The 22928-nt window shown below is 35.7% G+C and overlaps 1 protein-coding gene across 1 annotated transcript in view; it reads left to right on the top strand.

Moving 5' to 3' along the window:
- Nucleotides 1–22928, top strand: part of LOC148947534 (DNA mismatch repair protein Msh6-like) — a 281626-nt gene that overhangs the window by 13244 nt on the left and 245454 nt on the right. Inside the window, exon 3 of the mRNA XM_089095293.1 lies at nt 5456–5637. Coding sequence (XP_088951419.1) covers nt 5456–5637 — 182 coding nt within the window. The remainder of the gene's footprint in view (nt 1–5455; nt 5638–22928) is intronic.

Raw genomic sequence — 22928 nt, 5'->3', positions numbered from 1 at the left:
AGTTAATATGGGCACTTCAGACAATACGGAGTTCCATGTCTGCTAACTCTTCAGACCATATTGTTTGAAGCTTGCATGCGATGTTCCTCGGTAAGATCTCCAACGGAATGTCCTATATGCGAAGAAACTCACGTGTCTGATCACCGATGCGCTGCATCCTTACTGTAAGCAAATACTTGGGAAGGACATTCAGTTATATTTTGTACTAGAATATGACAAGACAACCAACAACGCTGGTATGAAAGAGTTACAGATCCTTGTTCAATATTAGGCCTCATACGGAAACGAAACCCAGAGCAGACAATTATGCACAAGTTTTATGGGCCACGCGACAAGTGATGACCTGTATAGGAAGAATATGTCAGCCATTAAGTAGAATCAGCCGCCACTTGAAAAACTGATCACACTTTGAAGTGACGGACCAAACGTCAACAAAAGCATTTCGAACATGTTCAATGCCGAAAAAAAGAAAGTGAGAAAAGGGAATGTTGAACATTGGTACTTGCAACATCCATATAATCCATAAAGGCTTCTTGGAAGATCTTCAGGTGTTCGGAGAAGAATGTTCCGACTTTGTTATTTTTATGCATTAATTTTTTGACGACTGGCCTGCACGTTGTGAAGACTATCGAAAGTGCCAAAAGAAAGTGGTAGTGCGAGAGAATGCTTTCATGAAGCATGTCCCAAGCCGGTGGCTGACGATCGGACGTGCCCTTGCTAGAATCTTGCAGTAGTGGCCGGCAATCCTAGAGTACTTCTTGAACTTCGTGCCGAGAGAGAAAAATTGAAGTATCTTCTGTCCACTCCCAAATTTCTGAAGATTGGGGTTTATATCAGAAGTGCGACGATGAAGGCCAAACTCGAGTTTGTTCTAGCCTCAGCAGAACTGTTCATGAGTTTCACCCAACTGTTCCAGAAATAAGAGCCTCTCATTCATGTTCTGCACTCAGAGATCAAAAGACTAGTTGTGATGCTTTGCGGACGGGTCTTTAATCCAGATCTCGTGACTGAGACTGAAAATTTCTCACCAGAAATGTTAAACCTTGCTGAGAAATTTGAAGAAAAGCCCAAAAGTTCAGAAAATGTGGAACAAGCTTTTAGTGACAAAGCAACACTGAAAGACAAGGCCATTTTCTATGTCAGTGTGCGAACACATTTAATTACGGGTATTCGCCATATTTTGAACAAATGTCCTTTGGAAAAAGGATGGTTTTCTAGAGGCTTTACGCTGTTTGAGTCGGATCAACATGAAGGATTCAAGAAGCATTGCAGATATAGCGGTTGTGGCACGTGAGATAGCGATTGGAGTACGCTCAGACGTCGCCCAGGCTGAGTTGATGCTTTTGCGAACGGAAACTAGACCCCTTAAGTACATTACTCGGATCAATCATTTTTGTAGCCATTATTTTGGACTGGTGAATGAGCGCGGGGACAGCAACTACCCGTAACTTACCAAGCTCATCAAAACGGTGCTGACGTTGTCGTATGGCAGTGCAGATGTTGAGCTTGGGATCTCGTGTTATGGTAGAATTCTCGGTGAAGACCAGGCATTAATGTCTCAAAGCGCTCTTGATGCGAGACTCATGGTATATGACACGTTGAGGCTTTATGGAGGAAAACCAGGACGCTTTGTTATTACAAAAGCGCTGTTGAATCGTGCACGTTCCGCACGGTCTCGGTATCAACAATATCTGGATGAAAAGAAAAAAAAAGAGCTATTCGAGAAGGAGAAAGCAGCTTTCAAAGAGGACAACAAGCGGAAGTTGCAGGAGGTCCACGACAAAAAGAAAGAAATAGATGACCTGGAAGGCAAAAGGAAAAGACTTGCAGCGTCAGAGCAAGAAAAGAGAACAGTAGCAGATACTATACTTCAGAAAGCGACCGACAGAATGAAGAAGGCTGCCTAGTCCAAGAGTTCCATAGACATTGCCCTAGCTGTATCTTTGCTCGAAGGAGCTGTGAAGTCCAAAACAAGTGAAAGAGAGCAGATGGTGGAATCTGCGAGAACGGAGCAGTGTCTTGCAAAGAGGAAAACTGACCTCATATCAAAATTGATGCCCAGAAAGCAACAAGAGTGTTTCCAAGTATTTTACCTGTATCAGTCAATTGTTGGCACGGTATGTGTATCTGATTTTTACTGTTTTTTTTTTTACTATTTGTATAGTTTGTATTTGAATTAAACAAATAAATAAAATGCAGAAACTCGGGAAATGGCAAATTTATGCGATCAGGCTTCCCCCGCCATCTACCACAGATCTTATCCCAAGGACTTTCAAATCCCATATTTGGGCCCGGGAAATCCCATAGAAATAGGATAGAGCCTATAATTTGAAACGAACCGACCGAAAAAAAATTCTTTATTAGAAAGGCATTTTGCTCAATAATACCTTTTTTAATGTCCTATATCCTATCCATAACATCCTCCCCTGCTCAATAATCTTATCTATCCTGCCCTTCTTTTTCGAGATTTTAAAATCTGCGACTTTTCTTTAATTCACGTTTGCTATTTTAAATATTGTAAATTTTTACTTGGTTTTCCAGTTTGTTTTAGTAACACTGAATTAGTTTTGAGCACTGAGCTGTTGGAAATAGCTAGAATTAAGAGGGATAATTTGTATCACAAGTTTTACAATTTTCTCTTTATCCATAACCTTTTCCCCTTTTTCAGAACTTAAATAATGTTTAATAATTTGTTTGTTGTTTTTTTCTTACGTATTTTACATGGAGCCTGTTTTAAATCAATGCTTTGTTTCGTTTGTTGAAGTATTTTGTTTTTCTTTTGCAATTTCATTTATGTGTCTTATATACTCCTCGGTTTTGAGCAAAATAATTAAATAAACATAGATACTTTATTAGTGATTGAACTGGGAAACCCAGTATTTCAAACCTAAAGTAAATAACTGACACAACGCAAAAATGGAAAGTATAATACACAAAAGGAACAGTGCTATTAAAAAATTTAATAAAGCACAAACCAGGTAATAGGCGCAATACTTTAGAATTCAACTACTCTCATTAATAGAATCAGTTTATGTCTCTGGGAAATTTTAGTACTAAAGACATTATAAGTTTTCAAACATTAAACTAAGGACGAATTGAATATAAAAAAGATTAGCCACTCGTTTAAACATCTGATCAGAATCGATTGCGGAAAAGAATAGTGGCGTATTCAAAGAGGGTAGTAATCATCAACACAACCACTTGAATAAAGTTGAGTGTCACTTTTTCCGATTCTGGGAGATAGAAGATTCTGGGAGATGGTCAATAGAAAGAAGTTACTGCTATACTAACATATTTAGGTCTCCCGATTGGGTCTTCGATTAGAAATACACGAAAGCTTTTGCTTTGGAATGTTGAGCGCAAACTTAGCATTGCTTATGCTAGTGTCGTTACATCGCAGCGTAATCCGGAACGGAAAGTCCTTTCTCGAATCTGTAGTAGTGTGGCTCTCCCGCATATTCTATATTTGACCCCATTGTGGGACATTTTTACGGAATCTGATAGGCGAGGGTTGCGAAAGTGCTATTTTAAGTAAGCGAAGTTTTTACTTCAGGCCCCTTGGTGGTTCAAGAATATGTACATCGTTAACCGTTTCGGTGTAGTGGAACCGCTTCAGGCCGGGGATGAACAGTTTCAGAAACTGAGTTACCAGTCCTCTTCTCACCCGTGGAAGGGCGCACAAAAAAACCGGGTACTTATCAGTTATCCCAACAAAAAAATAAAAAGACAAAAAACGGGGTACTTATCAGTTATCCCGACCACACTCAAGTTCTTGATCTGAATAAAACTGGTTTCTCTGTCTGCATTCGGAGATAATTAGCTTAGTCTCAGTGAGATAAACTTTTATATAGGTGTATTTTAATTAAATATTTAATATATGGAGTTGGTTAGATTAGATATTTAATATAATCTGTTCTGGGCGGCCAGTTTTCCATAATTCTCTGTTGTAGTTTCCATAATTTTGTTTCTAAAGCATTAATGTTGTCGCTCCTTATCCCAAACGGGGTATTTATTTTTTGTATAATTTTAGATTTAGTATTATTAGTAATTTGTGTATATCTTTGTGACTTGTTTGTTTGGTTTTCCTTTCTTTTATTGTGCTCCGTCGTTTTCTTCTTTTTTTTGTTTATAGATGGGTAATAAAGAACATTCTTTCATTCATTTCAATTTATTCATTTATATTTATTTTAATTTCTTCGCTTTTATCTCTTTTTAATTGAACCTTCTTTACCAGGAAATTTCATTTGCTTATTCTTTGCTATACTTGTAATTTTTAAAATTTTGCTTAGTTTTTCCGTGTCGCCGCCTTTTCTTTCGTTTCTTTGATTTATATGCTTTTGTTCGAGATTCGGGTGTTTACGACTCTAAATCCGTAATTCCCAACATGAAACGCAGGCCCCACCGGTTGGGCATGGTAATATTTTGGTGGGTCATGGGCAGGACGTGCACCCTTCGGCTGACTATACTTTAGAGCCTTAATTAAAAAAAAAACATTTTCATGTGAGTGACGTCAAATTCAAATGTATTTAAATAGCAATAAATATACATGATAGTATTGCAATGATGTTATACGCTGTATAAAAGGTGTTGTATTCAGACATTATTTTTTAATAGTATAAACTCCCCAAAAAAGCCGATTTAATGGCCTTTTGAGCTTCCTTCACGTGAATGCACGTAAAATTTTGAATAACACAATTTAAATATCACGAGGGGCCATCGGGATTTTAGAAAAGCCTAGGTGGGGCATGGCCACAAATCGGTTGGAACAACTGCTCAAAAGTTCTCGTCATAATTCTGACTTGTGCCTGTTTAAAAAAACAAACAAAAATAATATAATCTGGCATTGGACTTTACAGTCCATACCGGCGGTGCTGATATCCGTTTCTTGGCCCTTCAGTTTGGAAGTGTAATGGTGGGGGGGGGGGCAACGATCCTGTGCTTTCACACATCCCCTCCTGTTTACCTTCCCCAGATTTTTCCAGGTACCCATTTAAATCTGGGTCGACTCTGGCTCAGCTTACAGAGTCACGCTACTGATCCCCATCCCAAACCAAATAATTGGGTGCACTAGGATTCGAACCCTCGTCCTGTTGGACAAAGGATGCTAAATCCAGCGCACCAATCCACTCGGCTAGGACGGCTCAAATATACTTATATATATATATATATATATTATATATATATATATATATATATATATATATATATATATATATATATATATATATATATATATATATATATATATATATTTATATATATTTATATATATTTATATATATTTATATATTTATATATATATATATTTATTATATATATATATATATATATATATATTTATATATATATATATATTTAATTAGTTTTTAAGAAAGCTATGTTTAATACGACATTTAATTGAATTTGTTCCAAATATTCAAAAATATTTCTCTTTTGTAATGATTTTTTTTTCTAGAAATGTAAAAATCTTTACATCCAAGGATGATAGCGACAAATATGGTTTTAATGTGCCGGATGATTCCGATTGGAGGGATGCTTGTGAAGAGGCCTCAAAATTGTTTACAAAATCCCCTGAGGAAAGACTTTCCTTGATTGTATGCACTACTGGATCTGATGAGGAGGAGGAAATCCCAAACGGTTAGTGTAAATATTCATACCTGGATGGAGTGGAGATGGAACAGGTGGAGTATCCCCGATCTACTACCCGAATGATCATCCAAAGACCCTCTCTTGGATACTTGGGCCTCAAAAAGAAAACATCGTCAGACATGATATCCCCCCTATGGCCTCTATTTGGAAAAATTTCCATGCCCCTTGCTAAGATTATTGCTACTGTTTTCTGTTGTAGTTTTGAAGGTGCTTTGTGATATTTGTTACAAAACTCAACCTTGAGTTTATTACAAACTCCTGAGTTTATTACAAAACTCAGAACAAGGATTGTAAATCCTTGTTCTGATATTAAGCAAGGTCTGTCGTTTCAAGGCTGCATGGGGCCTTGGGGCCAGGGGTGGGGCTAGGGAGTTTGTCCCCCCCCCCCCCCTAAATTTTTATCCGATTCGTAAAAAATGTAAAAAAAAGTGAATACAAAGAAATTTTGATGGGTTTTTTAAGTTTGTTTTGTGTAAAGACCCCTCTAAAAAAAATCCTGAATACGGCCCTTTGCGATTGGTTGCGTTTTTACCTATTCCAAAATAACATGCGTTATATACTTTTTTCGTTATAATCGTTATAAACGATTCCCATATGGGAATCGTTTGCAATTATTATTTTTTTTTTTTTTTTTTTTATTTTTTTTTTTTTACCATATCCAAGTTTCCACCCAAAATGAGGGACTTTGGAGCCAAATAAAAAACCTGGTAATCGTAAGGTAAATCGATTTCAAACAGTTCGTGGTAACAAACTGTAAGTAAGGAGCGACCCGGCTCAATGGTAACCAAAACTCTAAAAAATGAAATTTTGATACCAATAGATACATCAAAAGAATCAGATTTAAATGCTGACTTCAAATATATAAGTTTCATCAAGTTTAGTCTTACCCATCAGAAGTTACGCGCCTAAGAAAATTTGGCTGATTTTAGAAAAAAGGGGGGAAGACCCCCTAAAAATTATAGAACCTCAATGAAAATCACACCGTCATATTCAGCGTATCAGAGTACCCTACTGTAGAAGTTTCAAGCACCTATCTACAAAAATGTGGACTTATACATTTTTTGCCAGAAGAAAGATCACGGATGCTGTACCGTGAGTAATACCGTGAGGGCTGTACCGTGAGCGATATATTTAAAATACCAAAATAAAGTTCCTTCTTTCTAAAGATAATTCCGACTTCCTCTAATTAAGTTTAAATCTAGTTTCAAAAAGAAAGAAAAGTCATTAATCAGCAAAGAGAAAAATTGCAGTTAGCCTAAGACAAAGAACGGCACTATCCAAGCTTTGGATTTCGCTAAGATAGTGGGTAATAAAAAAAATGCTACGCACAATATTTCTAAGGAAGTTTAAACTATATGAGCCGTGTGAACGTTTGAATCATCAGAAATAATTAAGACAGATTATTGGATGGAGGGTTTGGTCCACCTCAGGACTTAGGCCAATCGTGGGGTAGATCCCACGGCACATGATCACTTAGAATATATAGTGAAGAAAAGTGTTTTTCGTGCTCTCATTTTTATATGGACAGGATTATTTTGTCGTTCAAGCTTTGCAATTCTTTCATTGTTGTATCTCAGTCACCGTTGTTGTCATTTGAAGTGACCCAATGCTGTTCACCTAAATATGTAAGTCTAAAAAAATCCATTGCTTTTTACCTGTGTTTTTTTCATTTTATATGTCTGTATCTAGTCTAACGACAGGTAATTAGTTCGCATATCTCCAAGGTACGTTCCCAGGGAATCTGATCTCCAGATAGCTCGAGGAAAAGAGGTCACATTTATATGGCTACACATTTTATTTTCTCTCAATAATTGAGGGTGGCACAGGCCTTAATAGCACAATCTTTAGCGCCATAAGCGGCGCGATCGGAGAGCTTATAAGGTGTAAAGGTAAGGTGTTCGCAGCTTTAAAGTACGATATTAGATTTGACGCGGTCAATATTTATTACCGCAATTAAGCCCAGTCCATTCTTTTATAGCCACAATCTTCTTTTATCGCTACAAATAGCACGGTCGGAAATTGGAGGAAAACTTGCGAACTAATTAGGCTATAAAACTTTTTAATTTAAATTTAATTATTGGAGAGATACAGACATATAATTAAAGTGATTAAGCCTATAACCGCTAAGCTACTACAGAAAATCCTTTAAAATATCTCATAGGAGATACTAGCCTCCCCCAAAATAGGTTAAGTGAAAAAATAAATTTATTTCGAATTATTCAAACGCAAAACAACATATTGCAGAGGATTTAGAAGAAAAATTAATGGCGCAGAAGTTGGTCGCGAAAAACATAGAAATAGCAAAGTCTATCCCTCAATACTGTGCTCAATAAGATATTGAAGAACTTAACATCCAATTGGCCCAGTTTGTAGAACTAACAAAAACGGGGCTAGAAACGATAGTCGACATGCTTCTATTACGATTAAAAGGCCAGGCCTTAACCTTTCTGAAACAGATTGAACATACTATAGGCGACGACGCCAACTTGCCAATAAATACGGTGGACAAATTTTTAAGAGCATTTAAAGACAGATTTATCGAAACCTGTTCCCTAAATTATTTAAAACAAGGAACGGTATACTTCAACAATTCACAAAATATAAGGGAACATCTTGATAATATATACATTTCAGTAGATGCACAATACGGAAGAGGTTCTGGACAACTGTATGAAAAAGTCATACTAAATACCCTTTTGCAAGGGCTACCCCTAAAACTATATAGAATGGTAATATCCAAAAATATTCAGACGTTGGATCTTGCAGTTCAGGAGGTAGAGCGATTAATCGAAGTTGATACGATTGTCGGAAATCACAGTAAGGCAAAAATAAAGAGCCTAGGCGATTCAAACGCGAACCTAATCTTCAAGGGAGATCAGGCGTCTCCCAATTTCTTTTCAAGGGATAACTCCCCAGTGCCACAAAGAAATAAAACGCAAGAACCCGCTAGGCAGAAAACATTACGTTTTCAGCCTGTCAAACAATCTAATTACGAAAATAACCCTACAATAATAAGATGCTATATTTGCAATCGTGTTGGGCATATCGCGAGAGAGTGCCATTATGTCCCCAACCGTATACCAAGAATTGCTGTCGGCAGTATGCAACATTATGGCAACCATTTGTTCGGAAGAACAAATTTTAGTGCCGGTGGTGCACTAGGCTATAGCCAGGGAAGATTGCGCCAATCAGTACCTTACAACGCGTACCAACCAAAATTGTATAACCCTCCCCCAAATAGACAAATAAATTACCGATTTGACAACCCAAATACTCGCCAAAGACAATATGATGTGAAAATAGCATGTAGAAATCACGAAAATTTATCAAGAAGAAATGAAAATTTTGCAAGATACTGACATTAGAAGTCACCGCACATAAACAACATTGACACAAGATTCACAAATTTCCGTAATGTTTTTTGGTGAAAACAGATAAACATGAACCAATCAAACTGGCCTAGAGACTCACAAACATCTTAATATACATTGAAGGTATCGATGCATGAAATAAATCCGCAGGGAAACGTTTCAGGCCCGTAAGAAATATAAATTGGACCCAGAGGGTGCCCAGAATATTTAATAGGTCCAAACTGATAGTAGTTCCGTCTTGTAGTCATTGTATTAACAATTTACCTATATTTAATGATTTTTGTGTAGCAAACGTTTATTTTAAGGCTTTAGTTGACAGTGGTGCCACAGTTAATATCATAAGCTCATGCGTATTTAATATGTTGCCTCTGCATATTAGGCAACAAAGAAATTTTAATAATTCCAATTTAACTAGTGTGACAGGATATAAATTGGATGCAAGAGGTTCAATTTGCCTAAACGTAAAAAGGGACAATAGGATCTTTCCGAAAAATTTTATAATATGCGATAACTTTCCTTTCGAAGCAATTATCGGCGCATAATTTTTTAAGGTCTAATAGAGTACTATTAGACGTAGCGAACGAGAGGCTTGTCTACCCGGCTAAGGTAGGGGAAGAAATTTCTACCTTAAGAAATCGTAACAGAGGTTACGAAGACAACGTAACAGTAAACAAAATTTCTGACGGTATAATGTCGCAATCTTTTGAACCTCATGTCTCGCAAGGAGAAAAAGGAATAATCAGAAACTTGTCCAATTATTCTGAGAGACATTGCAGAGATGAAGTAAATTTAAATAATAAATGTATTGAATCTGCGAAAATAAAAATAGGAAATATGCGACAGTACAGGTCAAACGAAATAAAGAAAATAGTGGAATTATGGAAAAACATAGTAAAACCCAACGTGACGCCGCAAGATGCCGCAATGGCGAAGCATAACGCCAGTATGAATCTAATAAACAATGAAAATAAAGAGAAATATTACGGATTCGCGATAAGGAAAACAAAAGTCCCTCCCAAAACGATGCAGAAAATTCAAATATCACAGATGATTGAACCCGTGATTAGCATGTCCAAATTATGGTTTACCACCCCATCAAACGAAATTCCTGAGAATATGCTATGTGAGGAAAGGATTATATCTTATGACAAAGGAGAAGGTTTTATTTTGGTATCCAATAACCACGATAATGATACAAATTACATTAAGAAAGGGGACATGTTTAGTTCAAATCAAAGTTTTATCGGAGAATGATTTAAATAGATGAGAAAAATCTAAAAGAAACCTAGTTAACGGCATTAAAACCTCAAATAACAAATATCCTTTAACTAAATCGCAATTCTTAAACAAATTTAATATGGATCATATTACGGACTTGGAACTTAAGAAAAAACTATTTTAATTATTATTGAATTTTAAGTACTTATTTTCATAATCTGAAGTTGACATCGGACCTATGTCATTTTATGAGAACTAAATTTTAGTGACTGGTAATCCTGTAGCAAAACAGTCATATCGTTAACCGTACAAGCACAAGGAATGGTTAAAAAATAAAATTCATAAATTAGAAAAAAAATTAAGTTATACTCCCAAGTATAACTCCGTATCATACATCAGTGATCTTAGTACCAAAGAAGAATGGTGACCTTAGACTTCATGTAGACTATAGAACCCTCAAAAAACAAGCAGTTAGCTATACATTTCCTTTACTAAGAATAGATGAAATTCTTTACTCAATTTCAAGCAAAAACAAAATTTTTACTTCCTTGGACCTTACCCAAGGCTACCACCAAGTGAAAATAGCTGAAAAAGATGTCCATAAAACTGCATTTTAATCTTCTTAATGTGGTTCATATGAATACTTAAGAGTACCATTTGGACTTAAAGCAAGTTCAAGTGCGCTATGTAGACCCCTATTACACCGATTAAGAGGATTAAAAAATATCATTCATTTTGTTGATGATGTAATATGCGTGGGAGAAAACACTGAACAACACTTAGCAACATTAGCTAAGGTGTTCGAAAAGACAGGGCAATTTAAAATGCCGGCCTGAGAAAGTAAATTTATTTCAACCTAAAATTAAATTTTTAGGAGTAGTAGTAACACAAGGAGAGATATCCCCAGACCCTGATAAAATAAAATGTGTTGAAAACCTCAAACCCCCTAGAACTATGAAAGAATTAAGAGGAATTTTAGGTCTTACTGGCTACTTTAGAAAATTCGTGCGCAATTACGCCCAAATTGCGAAACCCCTCACGGAATTAGCTAAAGGGAACTCCCAAGATGTTACCTGGTCCCAGGAAGCTCAAACTTCCCTAGACCGCCTCAAAAAGGTACTCACTTCTGAACCGAGATTATCAATGCCTGATTTTAAGAATGGACATTTCGTCGTTACAATCGATACAAGTTTAAAGGGCATTGGCGAAATTATGTTGCAAATATTCCCGGTAGAATACCTTCATCTTTTCCAGGGACCGCCTAACAAAAACAAATTTAAAAAGTTATATGCTATTCGAATAAAACTTTATCAAAAGACGAAAGCAATTATTCCACCACAAACTTAGAATTAGTATGTATTAACTAACACTTGGATAAATTTTGATACTATTTAATCGGTAGAAAATGTATACGACGAACAGACCATAAAAGCTTGTAGTACCTGCGCACATTTAAAAACCCCACGGGCATTCTAGCTAGATGGATTATGCAAATCCAAGATCTAGATTACCAATTTGAATATTTAAAAGGTAAACAAAATGCAGCTTGTGACTTTTTGAGTAGATACCCAGAAAATATTCCGTCGGAAGATGAGGAAAATGAAGTTAACGCACTCAATGCTAAGAGCAAACATGAATTTAAGAAAAACAAAGTCAAAGACACAGTAAAAGAAAATAAGGTTAACTATCGTCCCTTGTCTTTAGAAAATATAAAAAGAAAGCAAAAAAAGGACAAAATATGTTCGTCGCTTATTAATTATTTCGTGAATGATGAGGCGTTACCGTATAAATTCAAAACTATGAGAAAAGAGATACACAATATCTCTTTGGTCTGGATAAAGGAGAATTGCGCATAATTGGAATTTCTAAAACAAATAGAAACTAATCTTCTGTTAGAATTCAATTGAACAAAAGATTAATAATGAATGCCATATAGTATTTTCATTAAAACGCAGGTAGAGACTTAGGGGCAATAAACACCATCCTTAAAAGTAAACAATATTTTTACGTGCCCTCGGCAATAACATAACTTAAAGAATTTGTTAGTACATGCGAAGCATGTAACTTAATAAAAATTCCCCCAGCTTGTCCTAATCCTCCTATGGGAAGGGTCCCGGTATCAAAGTACCCCTTCGATATTATCTTATTTGACCTATACGGAGCGAGCGGAGGCTTGCCTGTTACCAACAGAGGCCATACTTGTATTCTTTCTATTATAGATCACTTTTCAGGATTTACTTTTGCAAAAGCATTAAGGGATGAAGGTGATTATGCCACCAGGATGGCGTTGGTAACTTTGTTTTTACAATTTGGTTTTTCAAATAAAATTTTAAGATATAACGGAAGCAATTTTGTTTCAAGAGTAAGAAAAGATTTAATGAATTTTCTTAATACAGAGAAAATGGTGACAGCCCCGTACCACCCACAAGCTAATGGTAAAATAGAAAATAGGCATAAATATTTTCTAACGTATTAACTATTTAGAAAAAAAACAAGAATATTTACTAAGATAAATTCTTGCCTTATTTAAGTGGGGTGATCAACAATGCTTATTCTTAAAAAACCAGAGCCAGTACATTTGTTTTACTTTTCGGTCATGATTTTAGAATCCCCTATGATGAAATTAATTAGTCTCGGCAGTGTTATAATAGCTCGGAGGACTACAAACACGAATTCATAAATAGGATGAGGAAAACTTATAAAATAGTTAGGCAAGAGTTGGAAAAATGTAAAATAAACCAAGAGCTAAGAAACCAAACCAAATTAAAGAGGAATATGGATTCCGAAGTAGGAGACTGCGTCTACATAAGGAACGAAACAAAAACGGAAGGCAAAAAAATTTTCCAAAAAATACTCTGGGCCGTACAGAATAGTCAAAAAGTACGATAACGATTATACTTTTAAAATGGAAAACCCCAATAGCGGAAGAACTTACAAGGCACATTTTAGCAGAATAAAAAGAGCCAAATTTCCGGAAAGATGGGTATCACGTCCCTCCTCTACTGATTCGTCAGATGCCGAAAATGAGCCCCCTAGATCAAGATTGGCAGAGCTAAAACCCTTTAATTTTAAACAAGATTATTTTGAAGATGACAGTGATGAGGAAAACTTTGAAGAATTTTTAGCAATGAAAAATCTAGTTATTCCTAAGAAAAAATCCCTAATACCAGGATTTTTTCCTGAAATAAAAACGCCAAAAGATCAGATAAGCTTTTCATTGGAGAGCGCAGGAGAATTAGATTATACAATATTTCCAAAAACCCAATTTTTCCCTGACAGAATTTCGACCTCTTGTACACCCAAAAGAAATGCAGACGATATGGTTTCCCCTGCAACACCAATAAAAAGGCCCCTGTCATTACAGGAAGAACTGAACAGAGCGGTAGAAACTCCGGGTATTACTGTAAAGAAAACTCCTCCAAGAGATTCAACTAAAACAAATCTGCGAGAAGCTATGGATTTAATAAATTTCCCCATAAAAACGAGTCAAAGTACATTGCCCGAGTATAAAACTCCCAAGGATGACCAGCAAGGACACTATCATGATATAACTGTGTCCAAGGTCAAGCCTAAACAACGGACTTCATGAAAAGAAACACTAGTGCAAAAAATGCCCCATCCCCCTGAGGACATGGCATTCAAAGAGTGGAGGAACCCCGCGAAAGCTCTTGAGTCCTCTCAAAGCTCTCAAGAATCTTTCAAATCTCCTGAGTTGAAAACTCAAAGCGAGGACTTAGAGAATAAACCTTCTACTTCCAGAGGAGTAGAAATTTACGAAGGAAGGGCAGGGGATACCTCAAAAATGCAAGGTGCAACTTCTAAAACTTATGATACAGAATCATCGGAAACTAGTTCCAAAGAGTCTGACGGCGAATCAGACCATATAGTAGTTAAAGAAATAGGGAAATCAAGACCGACTTCAGCAGCCGCACACGCGAAACAAACGAAATTAACAGGGCAAGAATTTTTGAAAAAACAATACAAAAAGTTTGATCTTATTTCGCTATAAGAACCTAAAAAGTAAAAACCGCAAGAAGTCGAGGAGAAAGTAACGACACAGTCAGGCAGAACGGTTAAAAAACCTGACAGATGGAAATATTCCTAATTAATGTAAAGATAAATTTCAAATATAATAAATTTAACACCATAATAAGTCTAACCGTGTGCAAGTAAAGTTAACCAAGTCAATATTAATGAAAAAAATAATAATACGAGCGATGTCAAAACATTGGTGATCAGAGAGAAAAAGGCCCAAAGGTAGGAAGCTCGTGGTCGACTGAAAACGACAAGTGGTGTTGGACCACGTTTTGTGGGAAGCCTGGGGAGGAACTCAAAGCCCATGAAGCTTTTAATTTGTTGTGGGCGTGCTCGCCCTTGGATTTTCTATGAAAAAATCCACCAATGTCCTAATCAAGATTGATATTATCCAAAACAAGAAATTACCAGTACAGAAGCGTCTAATTATATGAAATATTTTGTCTTAGTGCAGATTATAATTATTTTAGGCCTATACATAAAATAGGATGCCAGTGTAATTATGCGCTGCACGCTTGCGTATTCATGTGTTTCTTACTCGAGAAATATAATGTAAAATTTAATGTATAACGATTATTAGCTACGCTTTAAAGTTATATCTCAACCAGTCATAGAGGTATATCACGACCAGAATAAAGCTCGGGAGTCCTAACTTTACTTTCCTAGCCTATCTAATCATAATATATTTATTATATTTTAAGTCTACAAATCAGTTTTCTTTCGCCAATGCCAAAAAATGCTGATATATTAAGAAATAACCCAATTAAAAATTAAAGTACCTTTGAAAAAAAAAATATAATAATAAGAAAGAAGTAAACAAAAGAATTTTGCAAAAAATGAGTTGAATTAATGAGAAATTAATTCTAGAAACAAAAAATAAGATGATGCTTAAGAATATCATCATAATCCTCGTTGTTCACGTAGTGGCCCAAAATATTGTAAAACATGGAGTAATATTCAAGCATGACAATTCATTGCTAGCTAGCCATGACGCATAGGAGATCTTTATGAAATTGGACCCCAAACCTTTCGAGACCTTGTTTCAATAAGTAACAAGACTATAAAAAAACCCAAATGTACTCAAGGAATTGATATTTCTATACTTTAAGTTGAACTAACGACTACAAGCCAGTAAAATAGTGCAAATAAAGATAATAAAGACTTTCCAAAGTCAGTTGTACACAAAAAAAAATCAAAATTCGTAATATATGACCCCGATAAGAAAAGGATAGGAATTGACATGGCACTTGGAACAAGCACTGAGGAAGACAGAGGGAAAAGACTGGCGGATAATATGGAATACTTAGCGAAAGACGTTGCTAAAACAAAATCGATACAAAACAATAAATTACTGACTACAGGGAAAGGAAAACCTTACGATGGAAATTACGCAATGAAAGACGAACAACCATTACCCAATCTAAATGAGAAAAGTGCCCAAAAAATTTCATCTCATCAAGCCTACTTAATACTATATAGACAAAGATTACAAGCCCTATTTGAATTATTCAACACGGAAATACAAAAATTAAAACAAAGTACCACGAAGATTTTCGAAGTATTCTTTCGAAGAAATAAATACCGAAGGTCTACAGGCCTAATTCCCATCATGGGAATTAGGCCTGTAGACCTTCGGTATGTATTTCTTCGAAAGAATACTTCAAAAATCTTCGCGGTACTTTGTTTTAATTTTTGTATTTCCGTGTTGAACAATTCAAATAGGGCTTGTAACCTTTGTCTATATAGTATCAAGTAGGCTTGATGAGTTGAAATTTTTTGGGCACTTTTCTCATTTAGATTGGGTAATGGTTGTTCGTCTTTCATTGCGTAATTTCCATCGTAAGGTTTTCCTTTCCCTGTAGTCAGTAATTTATTGTTTTGTATCGATTTTGTTTTAGCAACGTCTTTCGCTAAGTATTCCATATTATCCGCCAGTCTTTTCCCTTTGTCTTCCTCAGTGCTTGTTCCAAGTGCCATGTCAATTCCTGTCCTTTTCTCATCAAGGTCATCTATTACGAATTTTGATTTTTTCTTGGGTACAACTGAAGTTGGAAACTCTTTATTATTTTTATTATGAATTATTTTACTGGCCTGTATTCCTTTGTTCGATATTATGTATATAAATATCTATTCCTTGATTTCATTCGTGTTTTTTTCAAGTCTTGTTACTTGTTGGATCAAGGTCTCGAAAGGTTTGGGGTCCAATTTCATAAAGATTTTCCATGCGTCATGGCTAACTAGCAATGAATTTTCATGCTTGAATATTACTCCATGTTTTGAAATATCTTGGGCCACTGCGTGAACAACGAGGATTAGGAGGATATTCTTAGGCCTCATCTTATTGTTTGTTTCTAGAATTAATTTATCATTAATTGTACCCATTTTTTGCAAAATTCTTTTGTTTACTGCTTTGTTATTATTATATTTTTTTTTCAAAGGCAATTTAATTTTTTACTTTTTTACTTAGGTTATTTTTTATTATATAATCATTTTGTGGTATTGGCCAAAAAAAACTGATTTGTAGGCGTAAAACAGAATAAATATTTTAGGATTAGATAGGTTAGGAAAGTAAAGTTAGGACTTCCGAACTTTATTCTGGTCGTGATATACCTCTATGACTGGTTGAGATATAACTTTAAAGCGTAGCTAGTAATCGTTACACAATTTAATTTTACATTATATTTCTCGAGTAAGAAACATATGAATAAGCAAGCGTGCAGCACGTAATTATACTGGTATCCTATTTTATGTGTAGGCCTAAAATAATTATAATCTGTAGTAAGACAAAATATTTCATATAGTTAGATGCTTCTGTACTGTTAATTTCTTGTTTTGGATAAAATTCCTCTTGATTAGCACATGTGTCGATTTTTTTAAGAAAATCTAAGGATGAGCACGCCCCCAACACCTTAAAAGCTTCATGGGCTTTCAGTTCCTCCCCAGACTTCCCACGAAACTTGGTTCAACACCACTTCTTATTCTGAGTTGACCACGAGCTTCCTACCTTTGGGCCTTTTTTTCTCTGATCACCAATGTTTTGACATCAGTCGTATTATTTTTGTTTCATTAAAATTGACTTGGTTAACTTTACTTGCACACTCTTAAATTTATTATGGTGTTAAATTTATTATATTTGAAATTTGTCTTTTCATTAATTAGGGATATTTCCATCTGTCAGGTTTTTTAACCGTTCTGCCTGACTGTGTCGTGATTTTCTTCGATGTTTTTTGAGGTTTTTTTCAGTTTTTATATTGAAAAAATGTCGAAATTTTTTTTTTTTTTTTTCAAAAATTCTTGCCCTTTTAATTTCGTTTGTTTCCCTGTGCGACTACTGAGGTCGGTCTTGATTTTCCTACTTGTTTAGCTACTATATGGTCTGATTGCGCCGTCAGACTCTTCAGAACTAGTTTCCGACGAATCCGGATTGGAACTTTTAGAAGTGGCACTTTTTGAGGTATCAGCTTTCCTTCCTTCGTAAATTTCTTCTCCTCTAGAAGTAGAAGGTTTATTCTCTAAGTCCTCGCCTTGAGTTCTCAACTCGGGGGATTTGAAAGATTCTTGAGAGCTTTGGGAGGAATCAAGAGTTTTTGCGGGGTTCCTCCACTGTTTGAATGTCATGTCCTCAGGGGGATGGGGCATTTTTGCACTAGGGTTTCCCTCCATGAAGTCCACTGCTTAGGTTTGACCTTGGATACAGTTATATCATGATATTGACCTTGCTGGTCATCCTTGGGAGTTTTATTCTCGGGCAATGTACTTTGACTCGTTTTTATGGGAAAATTTATTAAATCCATAGCTTCTCGCAGGTTTGTTTAAGTTAAATCTTTGGGGGGAGTTTTCTTTACCGTAATACCGGGGTTTTCTACAGCTCTGTTTAATTCTTCCTGTAAAGACAGGGACCCTTCTATTGGTGTTGCAGGGGAAACCATATCGTCTGGAAATCTTTTGGGGGGACATGGGGTCGAAATTATATCGGGGAAAAATTGGGTTTTTGGAGATATTGTATAATCTAACTCTCCTGCGCTCACCGATGAATAACTTTTCGGATCTTTTGGAGTTTTTATCTCAGGAAAAAATCCTGGTATTAGGGATTTTTTCTTAGGAATAACTAGATTTTTCATAGCTAAAAATTCTTCAAAATTTTCCTCATCACTGTCATTCTCGAAATAGTCTTGCTTGAAATTAAAGGGTTTTAGCTCTGCCAATCTTTATCTAGGGGAATCATTTTCTGCATCTGACGAATCAGTGGAGGAGGGATGGGATACCCATCTCTCTGGAAATTTGGCTCTTTTTATTCGGCTAACATGCGCCTTGTAAGTTCTTCCACTATCGGGGTTTTCCATTTTAAAGTATATTCGTTATCGTACTTTTTGACTATTCTGTACTGTCCAGAATATTTGTTGGAGAGTTTTTTTCCTTCCATTTTTACTTCGTTCTTAAGGTAAACGAAGTCTCCTACTTTGAAATCTATGCTCCCCTTGACTTTGGGTTGGTTTCTTAGCTCTTGGTTTATTTTACATTTTTCCAACTCTTGCCTAACTATTTTATAAGTTTTCCTCATCCTATTTATGAATTCTTGTTTGTATTCTTCCGAGGTATTATAATACTGCCGAGATTCAATAATCTCATCATACGGGATTTTAAAATCACGACCAAAAAGTAAATAAAATGGATTGTCTTTGGTTGTTTCTGAATAAGCAGTGTTGATTACGTTAGTTAAATAAGGTAAGAATTGATCCCAGTCGTTCCTATTGTCTTTTGTATAAATACTTAGTACGTTCGAAAATATTTTATGCCTATTTTCTATTTTACCATTAGCTTGCGGGTGGTACGGAGCTGTCATCATTTTCTCTATATTAAGAAAACTCATTAAATCTTTTGTTACTTTTGAAACAAAATTACCTCCGTTGTCACTAAAATTTTTATTAGGAATGCCAAATTTTAAAAATAATTTCGCCAACGCCATACTAGTGGCGTAAGCACCTTAATTTTTTAATGCTTTTGCAAAAGTAAATCCGGAAAAATGGTCTATAACTGAAAGAATACAAGTATGGCCTCTGCTAGAAACAGGTAAGCCTCCGCTCGTTCCGTATAAGTCAAATGAGATAATATCGAAGGGGTACTTTGCTACCAGGACCCTTCCCATTGGAGGATTAGGATGAGCTGGGGGGAGTTTTCTTAAGTTACACGCTTGGCATGTACTTACGAATTCTTTAAGTTTTGTCATTGCGGACGGCATGTAAAAATATTGTTTTAATTTATGGAACGTTTTCATTACCCCTAAATGTCCACCTGTATCTGAATGAAAATATTCAAATGCAGGCACTATTAAGTTTTGTGGTAATACAGGTATTATTAAGGTTTGGTTTCTATTTGTCTCAGCAGTCACAATTCTACACAGTATTTCTTCATCTAGATCATAGTAAAAATTATCTATCTCTTTTCTAAGAGTTTTGAATTTATCCGGTAACGCATCGTCATTCACAAAATAATTAATGAGCGCCGAACACATATCGTCCTTTTTTTGCTTTCTTTTTATATTTTCTAACGACAAGGGACAACAGTTAACGTTATTTTCCTTTACTGTGTCTTTGACTTTGTTTTTCTTACATTTGTGTTTGCTCTTAGAATTGATAGCGTTAACTTCATTTTCTTCAGCTTCCGACGGAATATTTTCTGGGTATCTACTTAAAAAGTCACAAGCTGCGTTTTGTTTACCTTTTAAATGTTCAAATTCATAATCTAGGTCTTGGATTTTCATAATCCATCTAGCTAGGATTCCCGTGGGGTTTTTTAATGTGCGCAGGTACTGCAAGCTTTTATGGTCTGATCGTAGTATAAATTTTCTACCAATTAAATAGGTTCTAAATTTGTCCAATTGGTGGATTATAGATAATAATTCTAGGTTTGTTGCGGAATAACTCCTTTCGCCTTTTGATAAGGTTCTACTCGAATAACATATAACTTTTTCTATTGTTTTTATTAGAAGGTATTTGTAAAGGATCAGGGTTTCCTCTGGGAATTATTTGCGAAAGAATAGCCCCAATGCCTTTTGAACTAGCATCGGTTGTAACCACAAATTCTCCGTTTTCGATATCAGGAAGTGATAAAATTCGTTCAGAAGTGAGCGCCTTTTTGAGACGGTCTAGGGAAGTTTGAGCTTCCTGGGAAAAGGTAACATTTTGGGAGTTCCCTTTAGTTAATTCCGTGAGGGGTTTTGCAATTTGGGCGTAATTGCACACGAACTTTCTAAAGTAGCCAGTAAGACCTAAAATTCCCCTTACATCTTGCATAGTTCTAGGGGGTTTGAGATTTTCAACACATTTTATTTTATCAGGGTCCAGACCCTGCTTGGGTCTGGATATCTCTCTTTGTGTTACTACTAATCCTAAAAATTTAGTTTTAGGTTGAAATAAATTTACTTTCTCAGGCCGGCATTTTAAATTGCCTTGTCTGAACTTCTCGAACACCTTAGCTAACGTTGCTAAGCGTTGTTCAGTGTTTTCTCCCACGCATATAACATCATCAACAAAATGAATTATATTCTTTAATCTTCTTAACAGGTGCAATAGGGGTCTACATAGTGCGCTTGAACTTGTTTTCAGTCCAAATGGTACCCTTAAGTATTCATATGAACCACATTCAGATGCTGAAAATGCAGTTTTATGAACATCTTTTTCGGCTGTTTTCACTTGCTGGTAGCCTTGAGTAAGGTCCAAAGAAGTAAAAATTTTGTTTTTGCTTGAAATTGAGTCAAGATTTTCATCTATTCTAGGTAGAGGAAATTTATCGCTAACTACTTGTTTATTAAGGGCTCTATAATCTACTACGAGTCTAAGATCTCCATTCTTTTCTGGTACTAAGATCACTGGTGCACTATACGGACTTATACTTGGGCGTATAATTTCATTTTTTTCTAATTTATGGATTTTATGTTTTAACCATTCTTTGTGCTTATATGGCACACGATATGGCTGTTTCGCTACAGGATTACCGGTCGTTAAAATTTTGTGTTCATAAAATGGTATCAGCCCGATGTCATCTTAAGATTCAGAAAAAAAATACTTAAAAATACATAATAATTCGCATAATTTGTTCTTGAGTTCCTTGTCCGTAATATGATCCATATTAAATTTGTTTAAAAATTGCGATTTAGTTAAAGGATATTTGTTATTTGAAGTTCTAATGCCGTTAACTAGAATTCTTTTAGAATTTTCCCATGTATTTAAATCATTCTCCGTTAAAAGCTGGATTTGAACTAAACACGTCCCCTTTTTATTTGTAATTGTATCATTTTCGTGGTTACTAGTTACCCAAATAAAACCTTCTCCTTTGTCACAAGATATAATCTGTTCCTCGCATAACAGATTTTCGGGTATTTCAGACGGGGTCGCAAACCATACTTCTGATTTGCTAACCACTGGCTCAATCATCTGTGATATTTGAATTTTTTGCATCGTTTTGGGAGGGACTTTTGTTTTCCTTATCGCGAATCCGTAATATTTCTCTTTATTTTCATTGTTTATTAGATCCATACTGGCGCTATGCCACGCCATTGCGGCATCTTGTGGCGTCACGTTGGGTTTTACTATGTTTTTCCATAATTCCACTATTTTCTTGATTTCGTTTGACCTGTACTGTCGCATATCTCCTATTTTTATTTTCGCAGATTCAATACCCTTATTTTTTAAATTTACTTCATCTCTGCAATGTCTCTCAGGGTAATTGGACAAATTTCCAATTATGCCATGTCTTTGCGAGACATGAGGTTCAAAATACTGCGACATTATACCACCAGAAATTTTGTTTACTTCTACGTTGTCTTCGTAACCTCTGTTACGATTTTCTAAGGTAGAAATCTCTTCCCCCACCTAAGCTGAGTAGAAAAGATTTTCATTATCTACGTCTAATAGTATTCTATTATACCTTACCAAATTCGCGCCTATAATAGCCTCATATGGGAAATTATCGCATATTATGAAATTTTTCACATAGGTCCAATTGTCTCTTTTTACGCTTAGGCAAATTGAACCTTTTGCGTCCAATTTATGGTCTGTCACACTAGTTAAATTGGGATTATTAGGGTTCCTCTGTCGCCTGATATGCAGAGGCAACATATTAAATACGCAAGAGTTTATGATACTAATCGTTGCACCGGAGTCAATCAAAGCTTTAAAATAAACATTTTCTACACAAAATCATTAAATATAGGTAACTTGTTATTAATATCACTACAAGACGGCACTAATATTGTCTTGGACCTATTAAATATTCCGGGCACCCTCTGGGTCCAATTTATATTTCTGAGGGGCCTGAAACGTTTCCCTGAGGATTTATTTCATGTGTCGGTGCCTGTAATAGATATTCAGACGAATGAGTTTCCGTAGGCATATCTAATTGATTTACGTTTGTCTGTCTTCGCCATGTATTATTATGGTAACGTGGATGTCTCGTGTCAGTGCCGCTTGCTGGCTGCCAATGCCGTTGGCTTGCAAAATTTTCATTTCCCATCGGCAAATTTTCGTAATTTCTATATTGCATTCTCGCCTTATATTGGCTTTGGCGAGTATTTGGGTTTTCAAATCGGTAATTAATTTGTCTGTTGGGGGGAGGGTTATACAAATTTTGTTGGTACGTGTTGTAAGGTACTGATTG

Source organism: Artemia sp. Qi Xiang Cuo, chromosome 10 (assembly GCF_049724085.1).
Source record: "Artemia sp. Qi Xiang Cuo chromosome 10, ASM4972408v1, whole genome shotgun sequence".
NCBI classification, from domain to species: Eukaryota; Metazoa; Arthropoda; class Branchiopoda; order Anostraca; family Artemiidae; genus Artemia; species Artemia sp. Qi Xiang Cuo.
The sequence above is the reverse complement of the archived record's forward strand: the minus strand, read 5'-3'. Positions and strand labels throughout refer to the sequence as shown.